Source organism: Aspergillus costaricaensis (assembly GCF_003184835.1).
Source record: "Aspergillus costaricaensis CBS 115574 unplaced genomic scaffold BO79scaffold_6, whole genome shotgun sequence".
Lineage (NCBI taxonomy): Eukaryota > Fungi > Ascomycota > Eurotiomycetes > Eurotiales > Aspergillaceae > Aspergillus > Aspergillus costaricensis.
This window is the reverse complement of record NW_020291806.1, coordinates 54468-74257: the sequence shown is the minus strand read 5'-3', so window position 1 is coordinate 74257 and position 19790 is coordinate 54468. Positions and strand designations below refer to the sequence as shown.

Here is a 19790-nt window from a genome sequence, read left to right as displayed (position 1 = left end):
AGTGAGTGAAATGTGGACATGTAACTATTGGATATTGCAAAGAACAGAATGCTGACATTCTACTGGTGTCAATTTCTTTGTTCTGCACATAAAAACATCGATCTTTAGTAAGGAAAACCTGATATCAGACTAGGTTTTGAAGTATATACTCGGTGCACGCATCCTTGACAGGCCAATTCGGGAAGAATCTACACTGATACCACACTCTCTATGAATACTCAAGCGGGATCAAGCCTTGCCTGCCGAGCCAAACAACTTCATCACCCTTTCCACCGACTCGGCGTAGATCTCAACTGCCCGTACCTTGAGCACCGTCAACTCCAGCTTTCCCGCATTCTCCGCCACAAACGCCGTGTAGTTGTCGCGCACCGTCCGGTTAACATTCACCTTGCTCATGCCACATTCAATTACCCTGAGGAAAAGCTCGTCCGAGACCGGATGCGTACCATGCAGGACGAGCGGAGTGGACGGGACGGCCTCTTCGATCTGTTGGAGCCTGCACAGTAATGAATGCAGTCAGTGGCCCTTTGATCTTCACAACCTAACCACATTGGAGAAATGAGGAGTAGCCTACATCTCTAAATCCCAACATCCCTCTGCTCCCACAACCCCGTAGCCCCCATGCACATTCCCAAAGCTGGGCGCCAAAAAGTCTGCCTGAGTCGCCTCCAGGAACTCCCGTGCATCGCCAGGCCTCGTCACCACACTGCCTAGGTCCATGTTAGGAAGGCCATCCTCGCCACCCTCAATCCGCCCTAATTCAACCTCGACCGCCATACCGCACTCATGCGCCATGGCTACCGTGCTCGCGCAGAGCGCGACATTCTCAGCCTCATCCATGCTGGACCCATCAATCATTATCGAATCAAAGGGGAGTGTGAGAGCGAAATCGATGTCATCGGGTTCGATGCAGTGGTCTAGGTGCACAGCGATGGGGACGGAAGCGGCATGCGCAGCAGCGACGACGAAGCGGATGAAGTGTGCGCCCTGGAAGTGCATAGTCCAGGGAAAGAGTTGGATTATGGCGGGGCTGTGCGCGCGCTCGGCGGCGCGGATGACTGCCATGATGCCGTCGGTGTTATAGCTTTGGTTAATTCGTTAGGTCTCGTAGTGGGAGAGGATTGGGCTGGAAGACTGATTCACGGGGGAAATATGTACCAGTTGTAGGCGCCGACAGCGTATTTGCCATTCTTTGCGGCATGGAGGATGGAGCGCGAACGGTTAGTGTGGTGAGATTGAGAGCAGGTGGACATTTTGCGTGCCAATTTCTGTTGAACCAAGAGGTTGATTTGGAACATTTGAGGCAGTAGTCACTTTTCTACATTAATACTCAACGCGTCACCTAGCTCAGTCCCGACGGACTTGCCTCCGAGGACAGCTCCGTCAACGGGGAATTCCGAGCGCACCTTTACCGAGTCCGAACGGTTGCCGCGATCAGTGGCCCTCCTTTCCTGGTGATCGTATACCTAGTTTAAAATTATCTGCAAATTAATAACTTGCCATGGATAGTTTGAAGGGAAACGGTGAGAAGCGTGGCTTCTTCCGGAGGAGCTGGGCGGCCCTGCGTAAACAGGGGAGTTGTACCTGAGACAGAGTTTCTTTGTATGTAGTTCATATCATGGTCTGGTGAATTGTTCAGGAAATGGATAATGTAGTGTCTTGAAAGGGCCGTGTTCATGCTGACAGTTTTCCCGGTAGTTGGGTCTCACGGTAGTAGGCCCGGATATCATGGGTCGTGTATGAATTTGTATTAGACACCATCCTACGTCGAAAGTTTGAGGCGGCCATGCCTTTGAACGGGATCAGATTGAATTAATTCCAGGCAGTTACCGCGCAGGATATGCAGATATAGTACTGTGGTAGGAAAGTAGTACCAGAGGTATTCCATATTACCTGTGCTGAGATGGTTCGGTGTGGGATGGACCTGCGGTCTAGTTGCATGCTGGTCAATATATTCCTCACACTCTATGTGTAAGGTTAATATTTGATCTAACTATCTAAATATCCTATCAATATGTAACCTCTATCCCTAGTAGGTATCGGGGTTATATTAAACGCGTGCTTCAGAACAATTTGTGTCATCGCGGCATTACGCGTCCAAGTCATTCAGACAAAAGCCTCATGAAGAATATAGAATATTCTAGAGTGCCTCATGTACTGGGAGAAATATGGGATCAATATTTGTCATAAATTTGATTTTCCACAACAGAGAAAGATAATGCATAAATAAAGAGTTAGATGAAAAGGAGATGAAGAAAATGAAAGAAGAAAATGGTTCCGTCAAAGTAATCAAAAGACCCCGAAGATAGTAAGCCTCTGATAGAGCGAAGAAAAACTACCATCAGGCGTATTGGCGGGGAGCTGCGGTTATCCGCGCTGACGTGAGATTGGTGTGGGGATAGCCTTGCTTACGGCACTCCTTTTAAAAGAAGTGCAAAGCCCTGGAAGACGAGGTGGCTGAAGGGAGTACAAGTTCCATTCCACGGCCATTAATGCCCAAACCTATCAACCGATCATCATGTCCTTCTTCCCTACCCCAACATCAGAGCAGAGCATGCACAAAGGCAACTGCCACTGCGGCGCTGTGAGCTTCCGCTTTTCGCTGTCTCCGCCTCTGTCCGAATATCCCGTCGTCGACTGCAACTGCTCTATCTGCAGCAAAAATGGGTACCTGCTCGTGTACCCCTCGCTCAAAGACTTCACCCTTGAGAGCGGCGACGAAACAACCCGGACGTACCAATTTGGCCGGCGTCAGGCGAAGCACGAGTTTTGTGGGACCTGCGGGAGCAGTTGTTTCATCCGGCTGGTGGCAGAGGACGCGCCACCAATCATAGCAGTTAATGTGAGTGCATCGGTGTAATTGAAGGGCCAAAGGTGATGCTAATTGATCCAGGTCCGTTTGCTGGAGGACTGTGATCTGGACAAACTAAATTACAAAAAAGTTGATGGAAGGTCTTTCTAACCACATTATACGTACCAGCCGCCGCTCTATCAAAATCTTATATTCACGAGATGCAGCCAGTCAACGTCACTCGGAACACTCCACTCACCGTCGGTATATGTAACCTCGTCCATCTCATACGAACAAGAGACATTGGGGGGGAAGGTGGTAACTCGGATATAACTTTGGTAATATAGGATGTTCTATGTACATTATTCTATGAATGCTTTTGTCTATACACGTCTAGGGTATCTTTTACAACTTAACCTGAAATCGAGGGTGCGTCCGGATGCGTGCCCCGTACCGCCAAAAGAACAGCGGACACGCACACATCACGAGCGCAATGAAGGCGAGAAGAGAATTGCCCCATCCCAAGCCCAGGGCATCGTACATGGAAGGTCCAGCCAAGGGCAACAGGGCCCCAACCAGCGATCGTAGACCCGTATTGGCGGCCGTCACCGAGGCGGCGTAGCGGAGGTAGGAGTCGACCAAATAGGTACTGGCCGACATGAAGACGGTCATCAGGCCAATGGCAAAGACACCAGTGCCGAGGATGGGCACGATCCAGTGCGTTTGCGCCTTGGCTGCCCAGCCGTACCAAAACAAGCCGATGGGGATGGCCCAACAGCCGAAGACCATGGGCGGCAAGCGTGATTCTGGGGTGAAACACCCCTTAGCCGAATGGGTGCGCGCAATGTGATTGGAAACAGCGCCACAGATGACGAGTCCGATCAGACAGCCCACACCGAACCCTAGATATGCCAGGCCTGCGACGCCCGGGGAGAAATGATAGACGTCCTCGAAGATGGAGGTGATGGTGGTGAACATCAGGTACAAGTAGCCATAGGTGATGGCGGCAAAGAGCACCATGAGGAGGACAATGGGCGATTTGACGAGGAGCTTAATCGGGCGAGCCAATGCGATCAGAAGGAGCTCACGCGCCTGCTGGCCACGATCATGGACCGAACGCAGGTTGGGATTGCCCGTAGCCTTGCGTAACCGGGCCGCTTTCCGTTCCAGAATGACGGGGGCATAAGTTTCGCGATACCAAATCATGCACAGTATACTCATCACTGCGGTCTATGTCCAAGATGTTCCATGTATTAGCGGGTGATTAGGAGGAGGGGGGCTGGAGTGTGGACGTCTAGACTTACAGCGATCGCAATCACCCAAAATACCCAGCGCCAGCCTTCAGCTTCAGCGAGGAAGCCACCAGCTACCGGTCCTACCACGGGGCCAAGGATGGGCCCCATGGCCCAGATGGCCATAATACCGGCGCGCTTCTCCTTGGGAACCATGTCGGCCACGGTGCCTGAGCCGATGGTGAGGGGGCAAACGCCGGCGGTACCAGCCAGAAGACGAAAGACGATCAGCTGTGGCATGGTTTGGGCCACGGCGCAGGCGATGGTGAAGATGAGGAACAGGATGTTGCATGCATGATAGAGGGGCACCCGACCATAAATCTCCGAGAGCGGGGCGATGAAGAAAGGGCCGATCATATATCCCAGGACATAGACGGACACCACGAAGGAGGCGAGCATTGTACTGGTGGAATGAAAATCGATCATAACGTCCTCCACCCCGGGGGCGAACATGGAGGAAGCCAAGGGTCTACCCTGGTGGTATTAGCCATCAATACCAAGAACGTACAGCACGGAAGAGGATATGATAAGCAAAATCAGAGCAGCAGCAGCGAGACATACGTGATAAAGGTGTTGAACGCCATTAGAACTAACTGGCGGCCTTTTTTCCAGCGAGGCCAGTTGAATGGGTTTTCGGGGTCATCGGGGCCATCATAATCTACGACGTTGTCTGAATGCAATTCAGTGGGCTGCAGAATTGCGGGCGGCTGACCCTTTTCCAAGTCAGGGTTGGCGAGGGTATCGGATGCACCCATCTTGGCCCTCCTCGGTATAGTAGAAGGATTTGGAAGGGAGGGGGAAAAGAACGGAAGCAGGGGTAAGCAGACTACATCTACTGGATAGAAGGGCAATGCCCCAGATTTTATGCTGGGGGGGGATTTTCAGACGACTTGAGGACGAATTGGCCGCAGCCCCATCGCATGTTGACCCATGGGATGTTATGCCGACCGTCAGGAACACTGGCAGATTAGAATAATGGCAAAGTAGTAACCGAACGGGTTATGCCACACTCCTAGTACGAGTTTCCAGAATCATTTCGGCTGTCTTCCATCCGCGGGCCAATGGGAAGGGTCAGTAGCCCCTAATACACATAAATCAGTCATCATAAATGCCCCTGCACAGCGAAACTAGTCCCTGGCCACTGTTTATGTTGATGCATAATTAACAGATGTCTAGCATAAAACTAAGGAGACTAACTGATTAAAATTGATTAATTTGTTAGTTAACTAGTTACTTAATCCCGGAGAGCTTACGTCAGCTAGTCCTCCTCCTAAATTTTGCTTCTTTGTCTGAAATATTCTATTTCACATGGAGTAGAATGGGAATATACCTGCTTGTAGATGAGGGCAGATCATTGGACGACATGGTCAGGCGATATTAAGTAGTCTTATGATGGGAAGACAGGGCATGAAAACACAATGTCTTCATTCTGCGCAGAGTTATGCTGTGCTCGGCTCTTCTGGGTTTTTCTTCCCGAAAGTGGGGCGACCCACTAATACCAAAGCAGGAATTGATGGGGAACAAATGGGCAAACCGAAAACGAGACCGAAAACGAAAAGTCACATAAATATGACCAGGAAGGCATAAGCGAGGGTACTTAATAGTAGCTAGTCTGGATCTGCTGGTCGAGAGGGCTAGTAACACTACGGAGACGGTAGTAGTATATCAGGTCAAACACTCTTGGTCAGACCTGGAGACTCCTTGTTTCTTCCTGTAAGAAATCTAAGTTCAACCCATATTCAACACTACTGGTTACAAATATATATCTTCATCATTCTGGTACTCCCAAGTAATACCTCAACATGGTATCCCTATGACGCCTCTAGCAATTTCAACTTATTCTTAGGTATTGATCATACAAGCAAGTAGGGCTACAACAAAAATAAGGTAACAAGATTTACAATGTCAATAAATTCTTGTAGTTCAGGACACAGAAGCGCTTTTAGTGGTGGAAGCTCTGAACACGTTCACTGCTGTATTGTATCGGTCTGCCCACAGGACCTGTGTGCAATAAACTGGTTACAAGGTAGCTCCGTTGATTGTTCTCCTCTATCTAGCTGTTCTGAGGTGGATGCTGATTTCAATTTCTGCCATGTATAGAATACTTCCTCATGGAAGGGACTATGGAAGTCTCTAGTGATGGGATTTGCCGCGCAGACACATCAGCGAAGAACAATGACTGACCTATTAGCCGGATACCTAACTATCGGTTTAGTTAACGATGCTGATATGCTTCTGTGGGGCGATGGTGCGATGTGAGGCTCTAGCATGTGGCAGTTTTTCATGCAGACGAGTTTAAGTAAGCTTAATGCCTGAGATCGCACGGATTGATGAACTGCTTATGGAGCTTACAGACCACGGGCGGCCAATCATGTCAATGGTTCCTGGAACATGACTTTTCCTGTACGCATATTGCGAGCTGACTAAGGAGGGGGTAAAGAGAGCACTGTCACAATTCAATGCTCATCCTACTCCCATGGCGTAGGCAGCGTTTCCATGCTTGGTGTTGGTATGTCGAGGACCACTCCTTACATAAGGAAGTTCGAGAGACTGTCGGATGCTAGCTGCTGCCAGTCTGGGCTGGGTTGCGTTGAAAACGAACGTACGCGAAGGCTTTATTGACCTGTACCATGATATTGGGATTGGAGCAACCCTGCTATTCAGTACTTTCATTATTGTGACTCATGATTCCCCGCAAGACTGAAATCAATATTCCTAATATGGTATCGCCTTTTTGAATCTCAGTCATTCTTTCACCAATTCAGGTCTCCCACAGCCGTATTTCGGACGCGGTAGGTCACTACAATCTACCCACACATGGCAACAGCTGGTATAATGCCAGATCCCTACATATCGCTGTACTGTGACGCAGGGAGATAGTCCTCAGCAGCAACCGAAACAAAGATAGGGATGATACTATCAGATTCATCTTGAGCAACATCAGCTCTATTACAAGCGTTAGATTCCCCATCGACGCTCTAGATAGGAACAACAGCCGTGTAAGTCGCTATGGAGATGGTATTCCCGAATAGCCATGATTATAACTTATCATCCATATCACTCAAATGGCCAACTCTGATAGATGAATCACCCTTGAAATGTATGTAGTTAGCACTTTCCCATCGATCAACAACACACAGACTATTACAGCAGAAGCAACGTAGAGCACCATCCAAAATAAAGCAGAATATATTTTCGTAGTCTTTAACTCCACAGCCATCACTTCCAGCAAAGTTGACTTAGTAATTGCATTCAGGGACCAGTTTACAGGCGACTTGATAATGATTCATAACCTTACCATTGGCATCTAGAACGTAGATTTGCACATGTCTGTGAATATGAGACACAATTTTAATTACAATGTTACTCCATCATGACCTTGTGCCGACAGCTGGACCTAGCAGTCCTTGTTGGTCTATACATCACAGCCCAGCAGGGGATAATGAATGATATAATGCTCCGATAATACGTGCTCGAAAAGTTATCAGCCTCTGCGATTAAGATTACTGGAACACCCAGCATCAGCCCAGTATCCACATTCACGATCAAGGTAGCGTTCATCATTCATTATTCACCAGCGAGCCAAAGCAGCTGAAATTCTCTCCAAGCCTCAACACAGGAATATACCTCAGCAGCAGTACGATGACAAACACTAGATGGACTTTCACATAAAATTCTGCCAGTCCCTTACGATATGCATGTGTAGAACTTAATTCCCTTGTTTTTATCTATCCGAGTCTATGTTTTCGACCGGCTGCCCAATATCCTCGTTGACATTAAGGCTACAGCACTTGCAGTCAGTAGATCAGTAACCGCCAGGACTAGTAGTGGTGTGACCGCCGCACCAGGAAAAGATATTTGCAAGAATGGGTACTAGTTCGCGGACGACTTCACTTTCGACATTAATACCTATATGGCCTATCTATATTCAGATACTCTCTGCAATCTGACTCTGTCAACCCATGACACCGAGTGCTTCGATTTCGGAGCTCTCCAACGACATGACCCTAGACTTTAAGCCATGAGATGCTCCATAGGAGCGGGTTGGCGCTCTTCCCTATACGATTTGCCAGTCGAACAACTAGCCCGCGGGCGATATTCGTGACTCAATTTACCTATATGTTACGCCACGTATATTGTACATGAAGCGCACAGAAACCTTTGATATAAGGTACGCAAAAATCGACAAACTCGGTGTCTTCCCATCGACCAGAAAGATCGGTCTGATGGAGGGCAGCTCACTTATTTTCGACCTTCGTTACCCACAGAAAAATGGCCACAAGTACGAGAAAGCTTCAGGTGGTCTGCATGGCACCCCATGGACAAAACCACAGGCTATTGAGTCTTTGGATTGGTTGCATCTTTTAGCACAGGGTTCAACCCTCGGCGTGGCTTGTCCGAAGAGTGGATTCGACCAAAGGGAATACGAACTCCAGCCAACTTCTCGACTAGGGGGCACAATCACGAGATAGCTCGATACTTAGGCACCAGGGGCCAGCCAGGCAACATTGGAGGAATTTCGGAACAAGCCGTCGAAGTCTGTTTGATCTAGTGGCATAAACTAGACTCGATTGCGACCGTGAACAGAATCGGGTGTCAAGAGCGAGGGCGCTAACAGTTCTCGCCCCCCAGTCCGGTTTGCCACACAAAGAAAGGAATCCGGACGTATTGCGACTTGTCTGAGGCCTAGAAACCCATGTTTATTTGTTCATGAGTGTACAGTAGGATGGGAGAGGATATGGAAGTTTCCAAGGACTGAATAATAACCAGTGAGAAATTAGTATCAGATCCTGCCCTGTTGGACCCTGGTGAAATTATCTCGACGGGGAAGGAAGAAGAAAAAAAAAGCGTGAGTCTTAGCGCCGGCGCTAAACCCTCCCAAATGGCTCCATTCCGGACCCTTTTTCGAAACCCTGCCAATCAGTTACCCGAGGAGGCAATCTATCAAGATGCAGCAATTTCCACCTGTTCCTACGTGGAGTGATATGAGGCTCGAACCTCGAGGTAATTATAGATAAGCCCTGTTGGACACCACAATGGACCCTGGACTGCCCTCGTTCGGATTCTCCCTCCTCTCTCCCTTCCTCACCCACCATCCTCAGCGGTTGTCCGTCGGAGATGGCATCCTCACGTTCGTTTTCGGGATTCATCTCCCTTCTGCTTCTGTTCCAACTCTCTTCCTTCGTTTATGCTGCCCCATGGATTGTCACTGCAGACTACCAGGAGGTGGTCACCACAGAAAGGCATTACTATGCTACGTACACCACCACTCTCATTGAGCAAATCACTCCCACCGTCACTTCCATGCCCGAGGCAGTCTCCACCGCTACCTCCCTCGGCTCCTCGAATTACTACTACTACTACAACGACGACGAGGACGCCGAAAAGGATGTGACTATCATTCAACAACTTTACCCAACCGGCGTCGGGTCAGTGGTTGATGATTACGACTACGATTATGGCTATGGCTATGACGACGATGACGTTTACCACAGTACCAAGTTCGTTGTCAACATGACATATTCGGCGCCCACTGGTTGCTCGTCTCGCTGGACCCAGACAACAGCAGTTGAGGTTGTCCCGCCTACAGAGATCCAGGATCTGCTCCCACGCACGGCTGTTGCTACATCGATCTCGGTCGACTCTGTGAGACCTTTTCAGCCGACGACTTACACTATCGACATTGTCTACGTTGATCCCACGCAGCTCCCCACAAGCTCACTGGAGTCAATGAGCTTGTACAATCGGCCTACCTCATTGTATACTGCTTCTAGCTGTGCCTACACCGGCAGCAGCGGGAACGGGTACTACAGCGGCAGCTCGTACTACGGCTATTACGGCTATGATGACGGTTACAACTGGTTCACGGACGATTACTACATGGGTATCACGCCGCTGGCACTCACCCTCATCTTGACACTTGGCTGGATCGGCCTCTGGTTGATCTTAGGCTTTATTGAGGCGTGGATCCGATTCCGCCGCCTGATGATGGGCTGGCAAACACGTCGCGGTCTCCCTGTCTGCTGGTCACTGACTATTCTGCCCTTCACCCTGTTACTGCTATGCTTTTTCCGGAAGGGTTATCGGGCTCGCTCTGATGCAGATGGGGAGGTCCTTCGCAAGCGGTGGAAGGCAATGGGGTTCTGGACCAAGATGCGTCTCTTCTTCGTCTGGGGATTTCGGTACAAGTACCCGCCGGTACTCGGTCCTGCACCCGCCCGGGTCAAGACCAGCAAGCAGCCAGCAAAGAATCCTGGTCCTCGACTGTTGGAGTCCAGTCCCTCGCCCAGCGTGGCGCCACAATCGCGGCCGGCATCAGCCTCTGCATCCACCAGCGCTGCTGCTGCGGCTGCTACTGCTACTGCTACTGCTGCTCCGGCTTCTACTCCGGTTGATCCCGAAATGGCGATGGTTTCTTCCCCCCAAGTCACACACCCACAAGAAACCACTGTGCCGCCAACAACGACTACTACCCCCGAAGCGCCACCTCGTCGCCAGGATGATGAGATTGGTCGGGCGAACTAATCCCTCAAGTCGTGTTCAATATGCTCATGGTCCTAGTCTGATACCCTGAAAGCCACTCTTTCTTATACTATCATCCATCATGTCACAGAGAAACCCTCATGCTATGTCCAACGATTAAATGTATTCCTTAATAAGCTAATGTATTTACTGGGCCCTACCGTTTCGCCCAGCTGACGGTGTCCGGAGTAACACCACTCAAAATATGTATCTAATATGAATATCTATATACCATAAATACCAAACCAGCCAGTTTGAAGAAAACGATATAACCAGTGACTGGCTAATTTCTGTGGCATGTCCAGGAAAGGATCGACTATCGACATCATGGCTTCTCCCGTATATGGTGAGGAAGAAGGGTAGGAGGGTTGGTGAAAGGTTTTCCGTAGTATGGCGAACATCAATCGGTTGTCCAAAGTCGCGCCGCTATCCATGACTGCCGAGCCCGGTCTTGCGGTTGAACTAGAAGAGCACTAATGAAGGCGAGGGTTATTTTGTTTCATATTTCCATTTTTTTTTTTTTCTTTTCTTGCTCTCTTTCTTTTCACCCTTGAATGGAGGAGAACGGACCGCCCTACTTTCTGAACGAACCTCTTAATCTCTGTTGAGTAGGGTGGCTCGAGCGACATGAACTCCATCCAGCTCTTCGCCGTTGACGTGTCCGCGACCGTCGGAGCGGATTGGCGAGCATCGCCTATGTAGGCGACATCCGCGACAGTCTCCGGTAATTGTCATGGCTTATTCGCCCCGGATCCCCACCAACATATTTATTTATAAGGCCCATTGCTTGGTACATCAAGCAAATAACCCAATTTTAGCTTTCTTGAAGCCAGGATACCCAAAATGACTGTTATCGACAAACCAGACGAAGTCTATCCCCCAATCCCCGTATACGGTGGTGAGTCGACCCGGTAATTTAGATCTAATGGGTGAGTATGCTTACATTCATTTGCACAGGCCGATGGACTCCGCCAAAGCGCCTTCTGGACTGCTACAACCACATGTGGATTGACACAGACGTGTGGGAGCTTCCAGAAAATGTTACCTATGAGCTCTACAGCCAACCAACGCGCGGTCCCGGAGCCCAGGGCTCCTATCTGGTCGTCCTACCACCCGGCTACAATGACTTAGATGTAAACGGAGAACGATACCCCGTACTCTACTGGCTACATGGGGGCTTTTCATGCTCCCGCCATGCGCTGTGGTCACTCCAATTTTATGCACGCAAAATGGAGCTGGGCACTATGCCCAAGGTGATTTTGGTCGCACCACAGGTACGTATGGATGTGGCATAATAAGAGGAGAAGTGATCATTGTTATCTACGGATCTGCTGACACCGTTCATAGGCGTTGCCAAAAGGTCGCTGGATCAACAGTTACGACGGCAGCCGCCGCCTTGGGGACATCATGCGCCACGATCTCGTCACAGGCATTGATGAGCGGTACAGGACCATTAGACATCCATCAGCGCGTTGGCTGGAGGGTCACTCAGCAGGCGGGTAGGTGGCCAATCACCCGTAGAGTGTTCGTTTTACTAAGTGTTGACTAGTTATGGTGCCTTCAACCTTGGTCTCAAGTATCCCGATGTTTTCGGAGGCGCCTTGTCGTCACTTGCTGGCTCATTCAGAACCGAATTAGCCAAGGAGGGCCTTGAGGTTACTTACGACACCTACAACGGCTCGCAGGAATTTTTCACCTCTAATCATGCCCTCACGCTTCTGAAGGGAATCCTCCCTCAGGTCCATCGCGACAAGCCGGAGCTGCGGTTGCTCATTGGCGGCGAGGATATTAGACTACGCGAAGCACATGAGCACATGTGGACCAGCTTGGACGCTCTGGGCGTGCCTTACACGAAAGCTATTGTCCCGGGAGCTCCCCACACAGCAGAGCATGTCCTGGGGGGCCTGAACAACGATGGACTCCAATTTTGGTGGAACGCACGGGCAAAGGTTGTTGACGCCTGAGAGTGGGGCGTGCTGGGGCACTCCCATTTGAAGCAGTACTAGTACCTCAGTCTAGAAATTCTACTACCTCATCATCAATAAGCTCTTATATATAGCCCATAATGGATGAAGTATGTGATGGGATACAGCCCTGCCTTCGTATGCCACCCGAATAGGGATTCGGCCTCTCCATGACGCGGCGGAAAATAATTTTTCTATTGGGCTTCGCACAGTCCACATCGTCAGAGATAGCCGCATCAACCTTCCTGTAATTTGAATAGTTTATGAACCGTTCGGGATGGAAGAGCAGAATATTTTTTCTATGGTCGCTACAAGGCAACAGGTATAGAATACCTCTTCGCCGTGCAGATAGTAGACTAAATTGGTTCAGAACGTGCTTCAATTTGACAAATAATACTGAAGAAACCCAACTATCAATCTATTCCAGATTTTCCAGTGTAACAGCGTCTTAGATAGAATACTATTCGCCAGCATAGTTCCGTATTAACTTTAAACCTTGTTCTCGACTTGCTGTCGAGCTGAAGCAGTTGCTGGTTCTGCATGGTGGTTGCTGCCCGCCCTTTTGTTCTTTTTTTGCTCCAGCCAAGCTCTAGCAGCCTCCTTTTGCTGTTGATCATCGTCTCTCTTCAATGAGTAGTCCTTGACGAAGAAGACGCAAAGAAAGAATTGAATGCCGGCCAGGGCAGTCATCATGTAATATGTGACCTGCACTCCGTGGGCTGTCGCAATCATTTAGTCAATGAGTCGTTACGCCAAGTAAAAGAGGGGGGTATATCATTGGTTGGGATGTAAACAGATAAGGTAAATAAAGCAAAGTAGTGGCAAGGGACAACTCACCGTACGCATTCAGTGCTTCCGATTTTTGTGCCGCGGATAGTGACATGGATGCTATTTTTGTAGGATCGGCGATGATTTCGGAAATGATCGATCGCGGAAAGTTGATTCCCTCGAGCTTCGTCCTATCATTTTCTGTCAAGAAAAAACTTCGTTGGGAGCCAAGTGATACAAGATAAGGAAAATCATAAAAGCAAGGCAGTAATGGTTGGTTGAATGTAAATGCATTTTCGCTCACCGGACAATGTTGTTGACAATAGCCGAACTGGCCGCTACAGCCAAAGTCGAGCCCATCATTCGTAGATAATTACGAGCGCCAGTGATAACTGCCATCTCTTCCCTCTTGACTGCAGCTTGAATAGCAACCAGAGTCGTCTGAAGTGTCTGCCCACTGCCGAGCCCCGTCAGTAGCTGGAAGATCACGAGGACCGCTGCTGACGTTGATGGAGTGACCATTGTAAACAACCCCGATGCAATTGTCCAAAGAGCATAACCGACAATGAGGTTGATTCGATAACATGAGTACCTCGAAACCAGGAAGCCCGAAGAAAATGATGTGACAATCTGCGAGAGGATTAGTGGAAGAATCAGGATACCCGATCGTAGCGCGGAGTCGCCCCGGGCGACTTGATAAAACTGGGGCAGCTGAAGGGGGTTGTTAGTCTGAGTTGCAAATATAGAAGAAGGCCTGGGGAATTCCAACATAGTAGAGGTTAACAAAAGTCATGAATCCGGTGAGGAAAGATGTCAGGATGCAGATAGAGACGTGCGAATTCTTGAACATATGCACTAAGAAGAGATCAGCTGTGAAAGAACGGCTGACTACGGTAAAGAGGTGGTTGAGACTAACGTGGAATCCTGCAATGGAAAAGTTAATGTTACACGCAATAACTGATGATTTTTGACAACCAAAGTACAACTTACAATGGCAACCTGGCCACCCTAAATTCGACAAAGAGAAAGACTCCAACGAGCGCTACACCGAGTAACAGGGGTGCTAGAACAGCTGCCGAGGTCCAAGGATACTGTGTGCCAGCCCTGATAAATTGCGGATGGTTATTATACCCCGGGAGAAATCATGCTGCAGGTGGGTGGAAGAACTCTTGGACATACCATGAGATGGGAAGCAGGATGGCAATTGACGCAGAGAAACTAATCAAGCATCCCCAGCCATCAATCTGCTTGATCTTCTCTAATGCACGGCCTTCGACCTTCCGAAGGGGTAGCGCAAAGGCAACGACGACCATAGCAACCCCGGATAGGGGTACACTGATGTACTGGTAACGCTTAGCTATAGCCATTTAGGTCAGGTATACCGGAGAGGACGTACAAAACACCACCTCCAGGAAACCTTCTCGGTGAAGAGACCACCAATCAATGGGCCTAACGCAGTTCCGGCTGCCACAACTATACCAATAATTCCTTGATATTTCCCCCTGTCCTGAAGGGACACAACATCAGATACGACAATACTAACCACAGTAACAATACCTCCACCACCGATTCCCGCCACCGCCCCTAAGTGTAAACGGCATTAGCGTGGGGAGCAGCGAGATCAATTTAGTGACGATTACTCACGCGCTATGATCAGCATAATCATGCCCCTCGAGACACCCGAGATGACACTTCCCACCAGAAAAAGAAAGAGCGAGCCCAAAAGGATGAACTAAAGTTATGAGCCCAGTCAAATGATGCATAATAGACAGGACTGCTGAGTCGTCGGATTGGGAGACTTACCTTCCGGCCAAAGATGTCCGTCAACCGGCCATATAGCGGTTGACATGCCGTGCAAGTTAGAAGGTAGGCAGTACCCACCCAGGAGACAATATCGGCTTGATGGAATACAGCACCAAGGGTAGGCAGGGCAGTGGCAACGCTTGGGGTGTGTGTTCAAGTTAGGGCGGAAAAGCCAATACCCGGATATCGGAGAGATGTAATGAACGTACATAGTCTGGTTGAGCATCGAGCCTGTGAGAATTTTGTATAAGTCAAATGAGCTCGCCAGTGTTTCTAGGTCGAAGAGGTATCTTCTCACATAACATAGCTATTGATAGACCCGAGAAGACCACAAGTAACTGCTTCATGGGCAGTAAGTTTGTCTGCGTCTGAAGCTCTTTGCCTGGCCCATCTGTCATCGCACGCCGGCCCTGAATGTGGTCGTCATCACCGGCATGTTTTTCGTCTGCAGAGCTCTTATTGTGTGTGGACACAACAGGGCCAAGCACGACATTCACAGCATAGTCCGTAGTTAACAGATGAGGATGGATTCCAGGGCTGTCACAATTGCCTGGAGCGGCTATCACCGTAGTTGACTTCCGGTCGCTTGCCATAGTTCTAAGGGGAACGGCTTTCTCGTGATCACCCTACAGCACATTTCCCTCTGCAAGCTAGCCTTAGTAGAAAGGAATTATATAAACACTACTTCTCGCAGTAGTGGAACCTAAGGGGGCTACGAGTGAGCTTCATTGCAGATTCACCGTTTAATCTGACAGAGGACCAGAGGCGACCGTCGCCAACTGACGTTCAAGGTTAATTTCATTCCGGCTCCAATGCAAACTTTGCCACTTAGTTACCGAGCCTCTACCTGCCTATAGATGTCAAGTAGCATTCAGACGATGATCGTTTTCCAGATGGCCTGATTCCACTCTGGTCAGGCGCAAAAGTCCATGCGCACAGCGCCGGTTGTAGCAATCATTACTCTTCATAATCGTCCAAAGAAAAGCCATGATGCAGGAATTAGCCCGTACCATTTACGAATAATAATGGGAATATGGTAGGAGTTCATTGAGAGACCTAATAATCAGTGGTATTGTAATAGTCAATACTCTAATGGTTACTAAGTGTAACGACGCTCCCTGGAGGGAAATACTGACGTCTAAGGGTGCTTTCCCTCATCACTATAGAAAGCTTTCTCAGAAAGCTCTGAGATGATGATACATCAATGGTATTCCCTTTGTCAAAATTCTCGATTTGAATGGGATTCAATTCACAGGCTGCTAGGTTCATGTTTGAATACCGAGTACAGCCTACGTGTCCAATGAATTCAAAGAGAAGGAAGCGTCCGAAGAAATGACGTTTGAATTTCCACAGGGCCCCGTTGCATTGGAATGCGCGAACGAGGGACTAGGAAGCAGTGGATCAAATCGAGATCCCTGCTCATGCCATTAGCTCCTCCTGTGGCCTGTAGTGTAACATATATGAAGGGAGACAACTCACAGTCCCGCTAGGATCCATCCGTTCCCAGGAATTGAATACACTGAGGCTGCTGAAATCAGTCATAGCTGTAACAAGGTTGTTATTTGTTTGCCCAGTGTGCGAGCCTCCTATCCACAGATTGGGCAAGATATCCCACGACGCTTCTGCTGCTTCGGGCTGGACGGACGGAGGCAAATTAGTTTTAATATACAGATATATATATATGAACGCAACGGGAGAATTTCTTTCAAGTCAGGAGTACCTACAAGTCGGCAAGAATCATCGACGTCGTACCCGCGAACCCAAGACATAGTGCCAAAGGGGATACAATCAGGCAGAATTTCAGCGAGATTTGCTTCGAGGTGTGTTGCACTCTGATGGATAGTTCGGAGTCTCGGGTTAGCAAAGCCTCCGGCCTTTATAGAGGCACAAGTGGCTTAGACTCACTAGATCAGCTTGCTCGGCTGCTCGTCTGGAGTCCAGCGCCTTTTGACGGCAGAACCAAGGCAAAGAGGCAGTCTGAGAATTTCTATTTTACCCATTAACAGTAGCACACAATTTAACGGTATCTGCACGGGGGGGATAGAGACGACTGGGGCAGATGGAATTGCCTGACTTACGCATCCTCGCTCTCGAAAGTTCCCGAGGCAAGCTCGTGGCATGCTAACATACGGCGCATCTCCTGAAGCTGCGGCATGTAAAATGTCAGATCTCCCCGGCACCTTCTCAGCATCTGACAGCTGACACGAGGGGCAAGACTTACGACCAAGGACACTTGATGGAAGTATCTACTTGTTCTTTGTATGAACCTCAGCATCATGTCGAATTTCTTCTCTAATTCAAGACGCATCCCGCCATCCTTGAGTGTCGGCATCAGGAGCTCCAATTGTACCCGTAGAGACAAATAAACCACGTGCGCAATAGTGTGATCAAAGATAGTCAACGGCTGGCGAGGCATTTCCCGGTCCACGAGGTCTAAAACATCCGTGATAGCCTGGGCGTACCGCAAGCAGTTGTGACGGGCCTGGTCAATCCAGCCAGCAGGCGCGGTTGACATGCCCGTCGGATCTAGGGACTGGGGATATCCGTGAAGAGCGATGCTGTAAAGCTCCAGGTGGCATTCGTTCCACCAGAGATAAAACATGACAATCTGACCCAAAACAGGCGCATCGTGTTGTCGACGCACCAACTCGGGGGAGAGCTGCAGCCGCGGGGGCAAAGACTCGGACAGGGAGGCCAACTGTGCCAAACACACCGCGAATGGGGAGGAAGCACCCCATGGGGCAAGTGCCGGGCCAATGGCACTAGGTTGGTGATGTGTGCGTCGTTCTTCCTTGTCTTCCGTCAGGGAATGGAAGTAGCGCTTAATTTTCATTCTCACGCTCACAAGTCGCACCCAAAATCCCATGGCCCCAACATTCCGCTGCATTCCTTTTGGGCCTGGGGTCTCTGGCTCGTCTGACTCGAGCGTCGCATAAGGTGTCTCGATGCTCACGTCGTGGCGATAATTAAAGCCGTCACATGGCAGCCGCAATTTGATACGGGACGCAGGGCATTGAATTGTCTCTGGAGCTCCATTGGATATAAAACGGCCAATGGCATAGCAGGCGAAAAACAGGCGCCGGTCGCGTTCACTTTCAACAAAAGAAGAGGTGCCAGGTGAGGGCTCGCGATGAAGACCCAGACTTACTGCGTGGCTATTGGCAATGGATGACCAAAGATGAGATTGGGCAAATCGACCAGCTTGCTGCATGTAGATAGCGAGCAAAAGGGCGACCACAACGTGATTTCGTGAGACCTCGGTCGCTGTTGTGACCCAGTTGGCCGCTTCGGTGGCCCAGCTGATGACCACGTCGTCTGGTTGGGGCGGAGTGGTGAAGCGCGCCCCGACGGCACACAGGGCCAGGACGACCGGGGTACCGAGTGTGCCGTCACGAATAGCCATCAGAGTCTGATCCCTATGCAGAAAGGCATTCGCCCGGTATACATGGACGTGTCGGAAGAAAGCGACAGCAAGACGCTCAATATTATCTTGGCTGGGTAGAATGCTCCTGCAAGGGCCCAGCCTCACGACGGCACCTGCTGCAGCTTGTGGTGGGGATGACTGGCTTCCACAAGGAGCGGAGACAACATCGTCTAGCCTATCAGATGTCTCTGGGGGACTGGCATCGACTGGCCGCATTGCCGGCCGTTGACCATCAGTAGTCTTGGGATGTGTTGTAGACTCTGGTTCTGGTGAGTTAGTGAGGCTGGTGAGGGCTCTTGGACGCGAGAGCTCGGCGGAGTTGCCCAGCTCCGCCGTTTGGAGTCTCCTCATCCAGGACTGCGCCGAGGATGTGAGAGAGTGGGACCCCTGGGGCTCGGGATACTTGCACTCGTGTCCTTGAGCACGGCAGCGGGCGCATATCGGTCGATCTTTGGAGCACTTCGAGCGGGCATAACGACAAGAGAAGCATGCAGACAATCGGGGACCTCCCGTAGCGATGGATTGAGGGCCCTGTGTGTTGCAAGACGGCGTTGAGACACGACAGAAACGTTTGATTGTAGGTTCGGGCCAGCGGCACTCCACCCCAAGGTTTCCGCAGTGGATGCACCGCGGCCGGGTCTCGTCGCACTTGACTTTACGGGCACGACAGGTCAAGCAGCCTAGGTGCGAGATTAACTGGTAGATCAGCGGCTGCCTTGGGCATCCTCTATTCTATAGCAAGGAACATACCAGTCTTGGCCCGCTTTCTCTTCTGGGATTCCTCTGGCATGGCTCGAACCGGAGTAACGGAAACAGGATGCTAGCCCTCGTTTGGTTGCACTAGCGTGAGTAGCGGCAAGCTGACGGGCAGCCAACTCACTTGTTGGTGTACGAGATACAGGCTCCGTATGGGACCTGGTCTGAACGAGAGACAGGCGAGGGATTTCAGCTTGATTACCGCTGCTCGGCCTAGAGAGGGTGAGTGGACGAACAGATGTTGAAACGTGGCAGAGGCGAGCGTCGGCTGATGTTTTATAAGATCCGATCGCGTGCGGGGGAATTAGTCCGGGGGAATCAAAGCTTGGTCTGGTGATTCAGGACCCGCCTGTACGTCCGAGCGTCGAGCTCAGTAGACAATCCTACTTTACTCTTATTAGGGGCTGTCTCGATGTGATTTTTGTCGATGAACCGCGCCAGTTTTACTACAACTGCACGTCCTTTAGGTT

General features: G+C 50.0%; 7 protein-coding genes across 7 annotated transcripts; 3 read left to right on the top strand and 4 right to left on the bottom strand.

Annotated features, from left to right (window-relative positions):
* Positions 1-228: 228 nt before the first annotated feature.
* BO79DRAFT_214701 (class II fructose-bisphosphate aldolase) lies at positions 229-1253 on the bottom strand (the record flags this gene model as incomplete). Its single annotated transcript, XM_025683242.1, has 3 exons — positions 229-496; positions 575-1084; positions 1159-1253. The coding sequence occupies 3 exons, from the start codon at positions 1251-1253 to the stop codon at positions 229-231; spliced, it is 873 nt and encodes a 290-aa protein (XP_025542573.1).
* Positions 1254-2481: 1228 nt separating this feature from the next.
* On the top strand, positions 2482-3117 carry BO79DRAFT_285432 (GFA family protein). Its single transcript, XM_025688354.1, has 2 exons — positions 2482-2842; positions 2894-3117. Exons 1-2 carry the CDS (start codon positions 2519-2521, stop codon positions 2960-2962), a joined length of 393 nt encoding a protein of 130 aa, XP_025542572.1. The 5' UTR covers positions 2482-2518; the 3' UTR covers positions 2963-3117.
* A 79-nt stretch (positions 3118-3196) lies between these two features.
* Positions 3197-4838, bottom strand: BO79DRAFT_278224 (MFS transporter; the record flags this gene model as incomplete). Its single annotated transcript, XM_025687879.1, has 3 exons — positions 3197-4021; positions 4096-4552; positions 4645-4838. The coding sequence occupies 3 exons, from the start codon at positions 4836-4838 to the stop codon at positions 3197-3199; spliced, it is 1476 nt and encodes a 491-aa protein (XP_025542571.1).
* Positions 4839-9135: 4297 nt separating this feature from the next.
* Positions 9136-10844, top strand: BO79DRAFT_207562 (uncharacterized protein). Its single transcript, XM_025682198.1, has one exon. It carries the CDS (start codon positions 9202-9204, stop codon positions 10606-10608), a length of 1407 nt encoding a protein of 468 aa, XP_025542570.1. The 5' UTR covers positions 9136-9201; the 3' UTR covers positions 10609-10844.
* A 604-nt stretch (positions 10845-11448) lies between these two features.
* Positions 11449-12569, top strand: BO79DRAFT_189497 (alpha/beta-hydrolase; the record flags this gene model as incomplete). The annotated part of the gene is made up of 4 exons (XM_025680664.1): positions 11449-11503; positions 11563-11879; positions 11953-12104; positions 12155-12569. The coding sequence occupies 4 exons, from the start codon at positions 11449-11451 to the stop codon at positions 12567-12569; spliced, it is 939 nt and encodes a 312-aa protein (XP_025542569.1).
* Positions 12570-13058: 489 nt separating this feature from the next.
* On the bottom strand, positions 13059-15733 carry BO79DRAFT_251811 (MDR family MFS transporter; the record flags this gene model as incomplete). Its single annotated transcript, XM_025685881.1, has 12 exons — positions 13059-13288; positions 13407-13528; positions 13642-14048; positions 14107-14192; positions 14254-14261; positions 14328-14441; positions 14517-14680; positions 14734-14921; positions 14982-15069; positions 15141-15279; positions 15350-15371; positions 15439-15733. The coding sequence occupies 12 exons, from the start codon at positions 15731-15733 to the stop codon at positions 13059-13061; spliced, it is 1863 nt and encodes a 620-aa protein (XP_025542568.1).
* A 696-nt stretch (positions 15734-16429) lies between these two features.
* Positions 16430-19354, bottom strand: BO79DRAFT_285429 (Zn(II)2Cys6 transcription factor; the record flags this gene model as incomplete). Its single annotated transcript, XM_025688353.1, has 7 exons — positions 16430-16555; positions 16620-16775; positions 16865-16972; positions 17046-17127; positions 17219-17286; positions 17362-19244; positions 19315-19354. 7 exons carry the CDS (start codon positions 19352-19354, stop codon positions 16430-16432), a joined length of 2463 nt encoding a protein of 820 aa, XP_025542567.1.
* Between the last annotated feature and the right edge of the window lie 436 nt (positions 19355-19790).

Excerpts from the sequence above, each read along its gene's own strand:
- BO79DRAFT_285432 (XM_025688354.1), top strand. The coding sequence starts at position 2,519 with ATGTCCTTCTTCCCTACCCCAACATCAGAGCAGAGCATGCACAAAGGC. Across the intron at positions 2,843-2,893 it reads CACCAATCATAGCAGTTAAT|GTCCGTTTGCTGGAGGACTG; the intron begins GTGAGTGCATCG and ends TAATTGATCCAG.
- BO79DRAFT_207562 (XM_025682198.1), top strand. The coding sequence starts at position 9,202 with ATGGCATCCTCACGTTCGTTTTCGGGATTCATCTCCCTTCTGCTTCTG.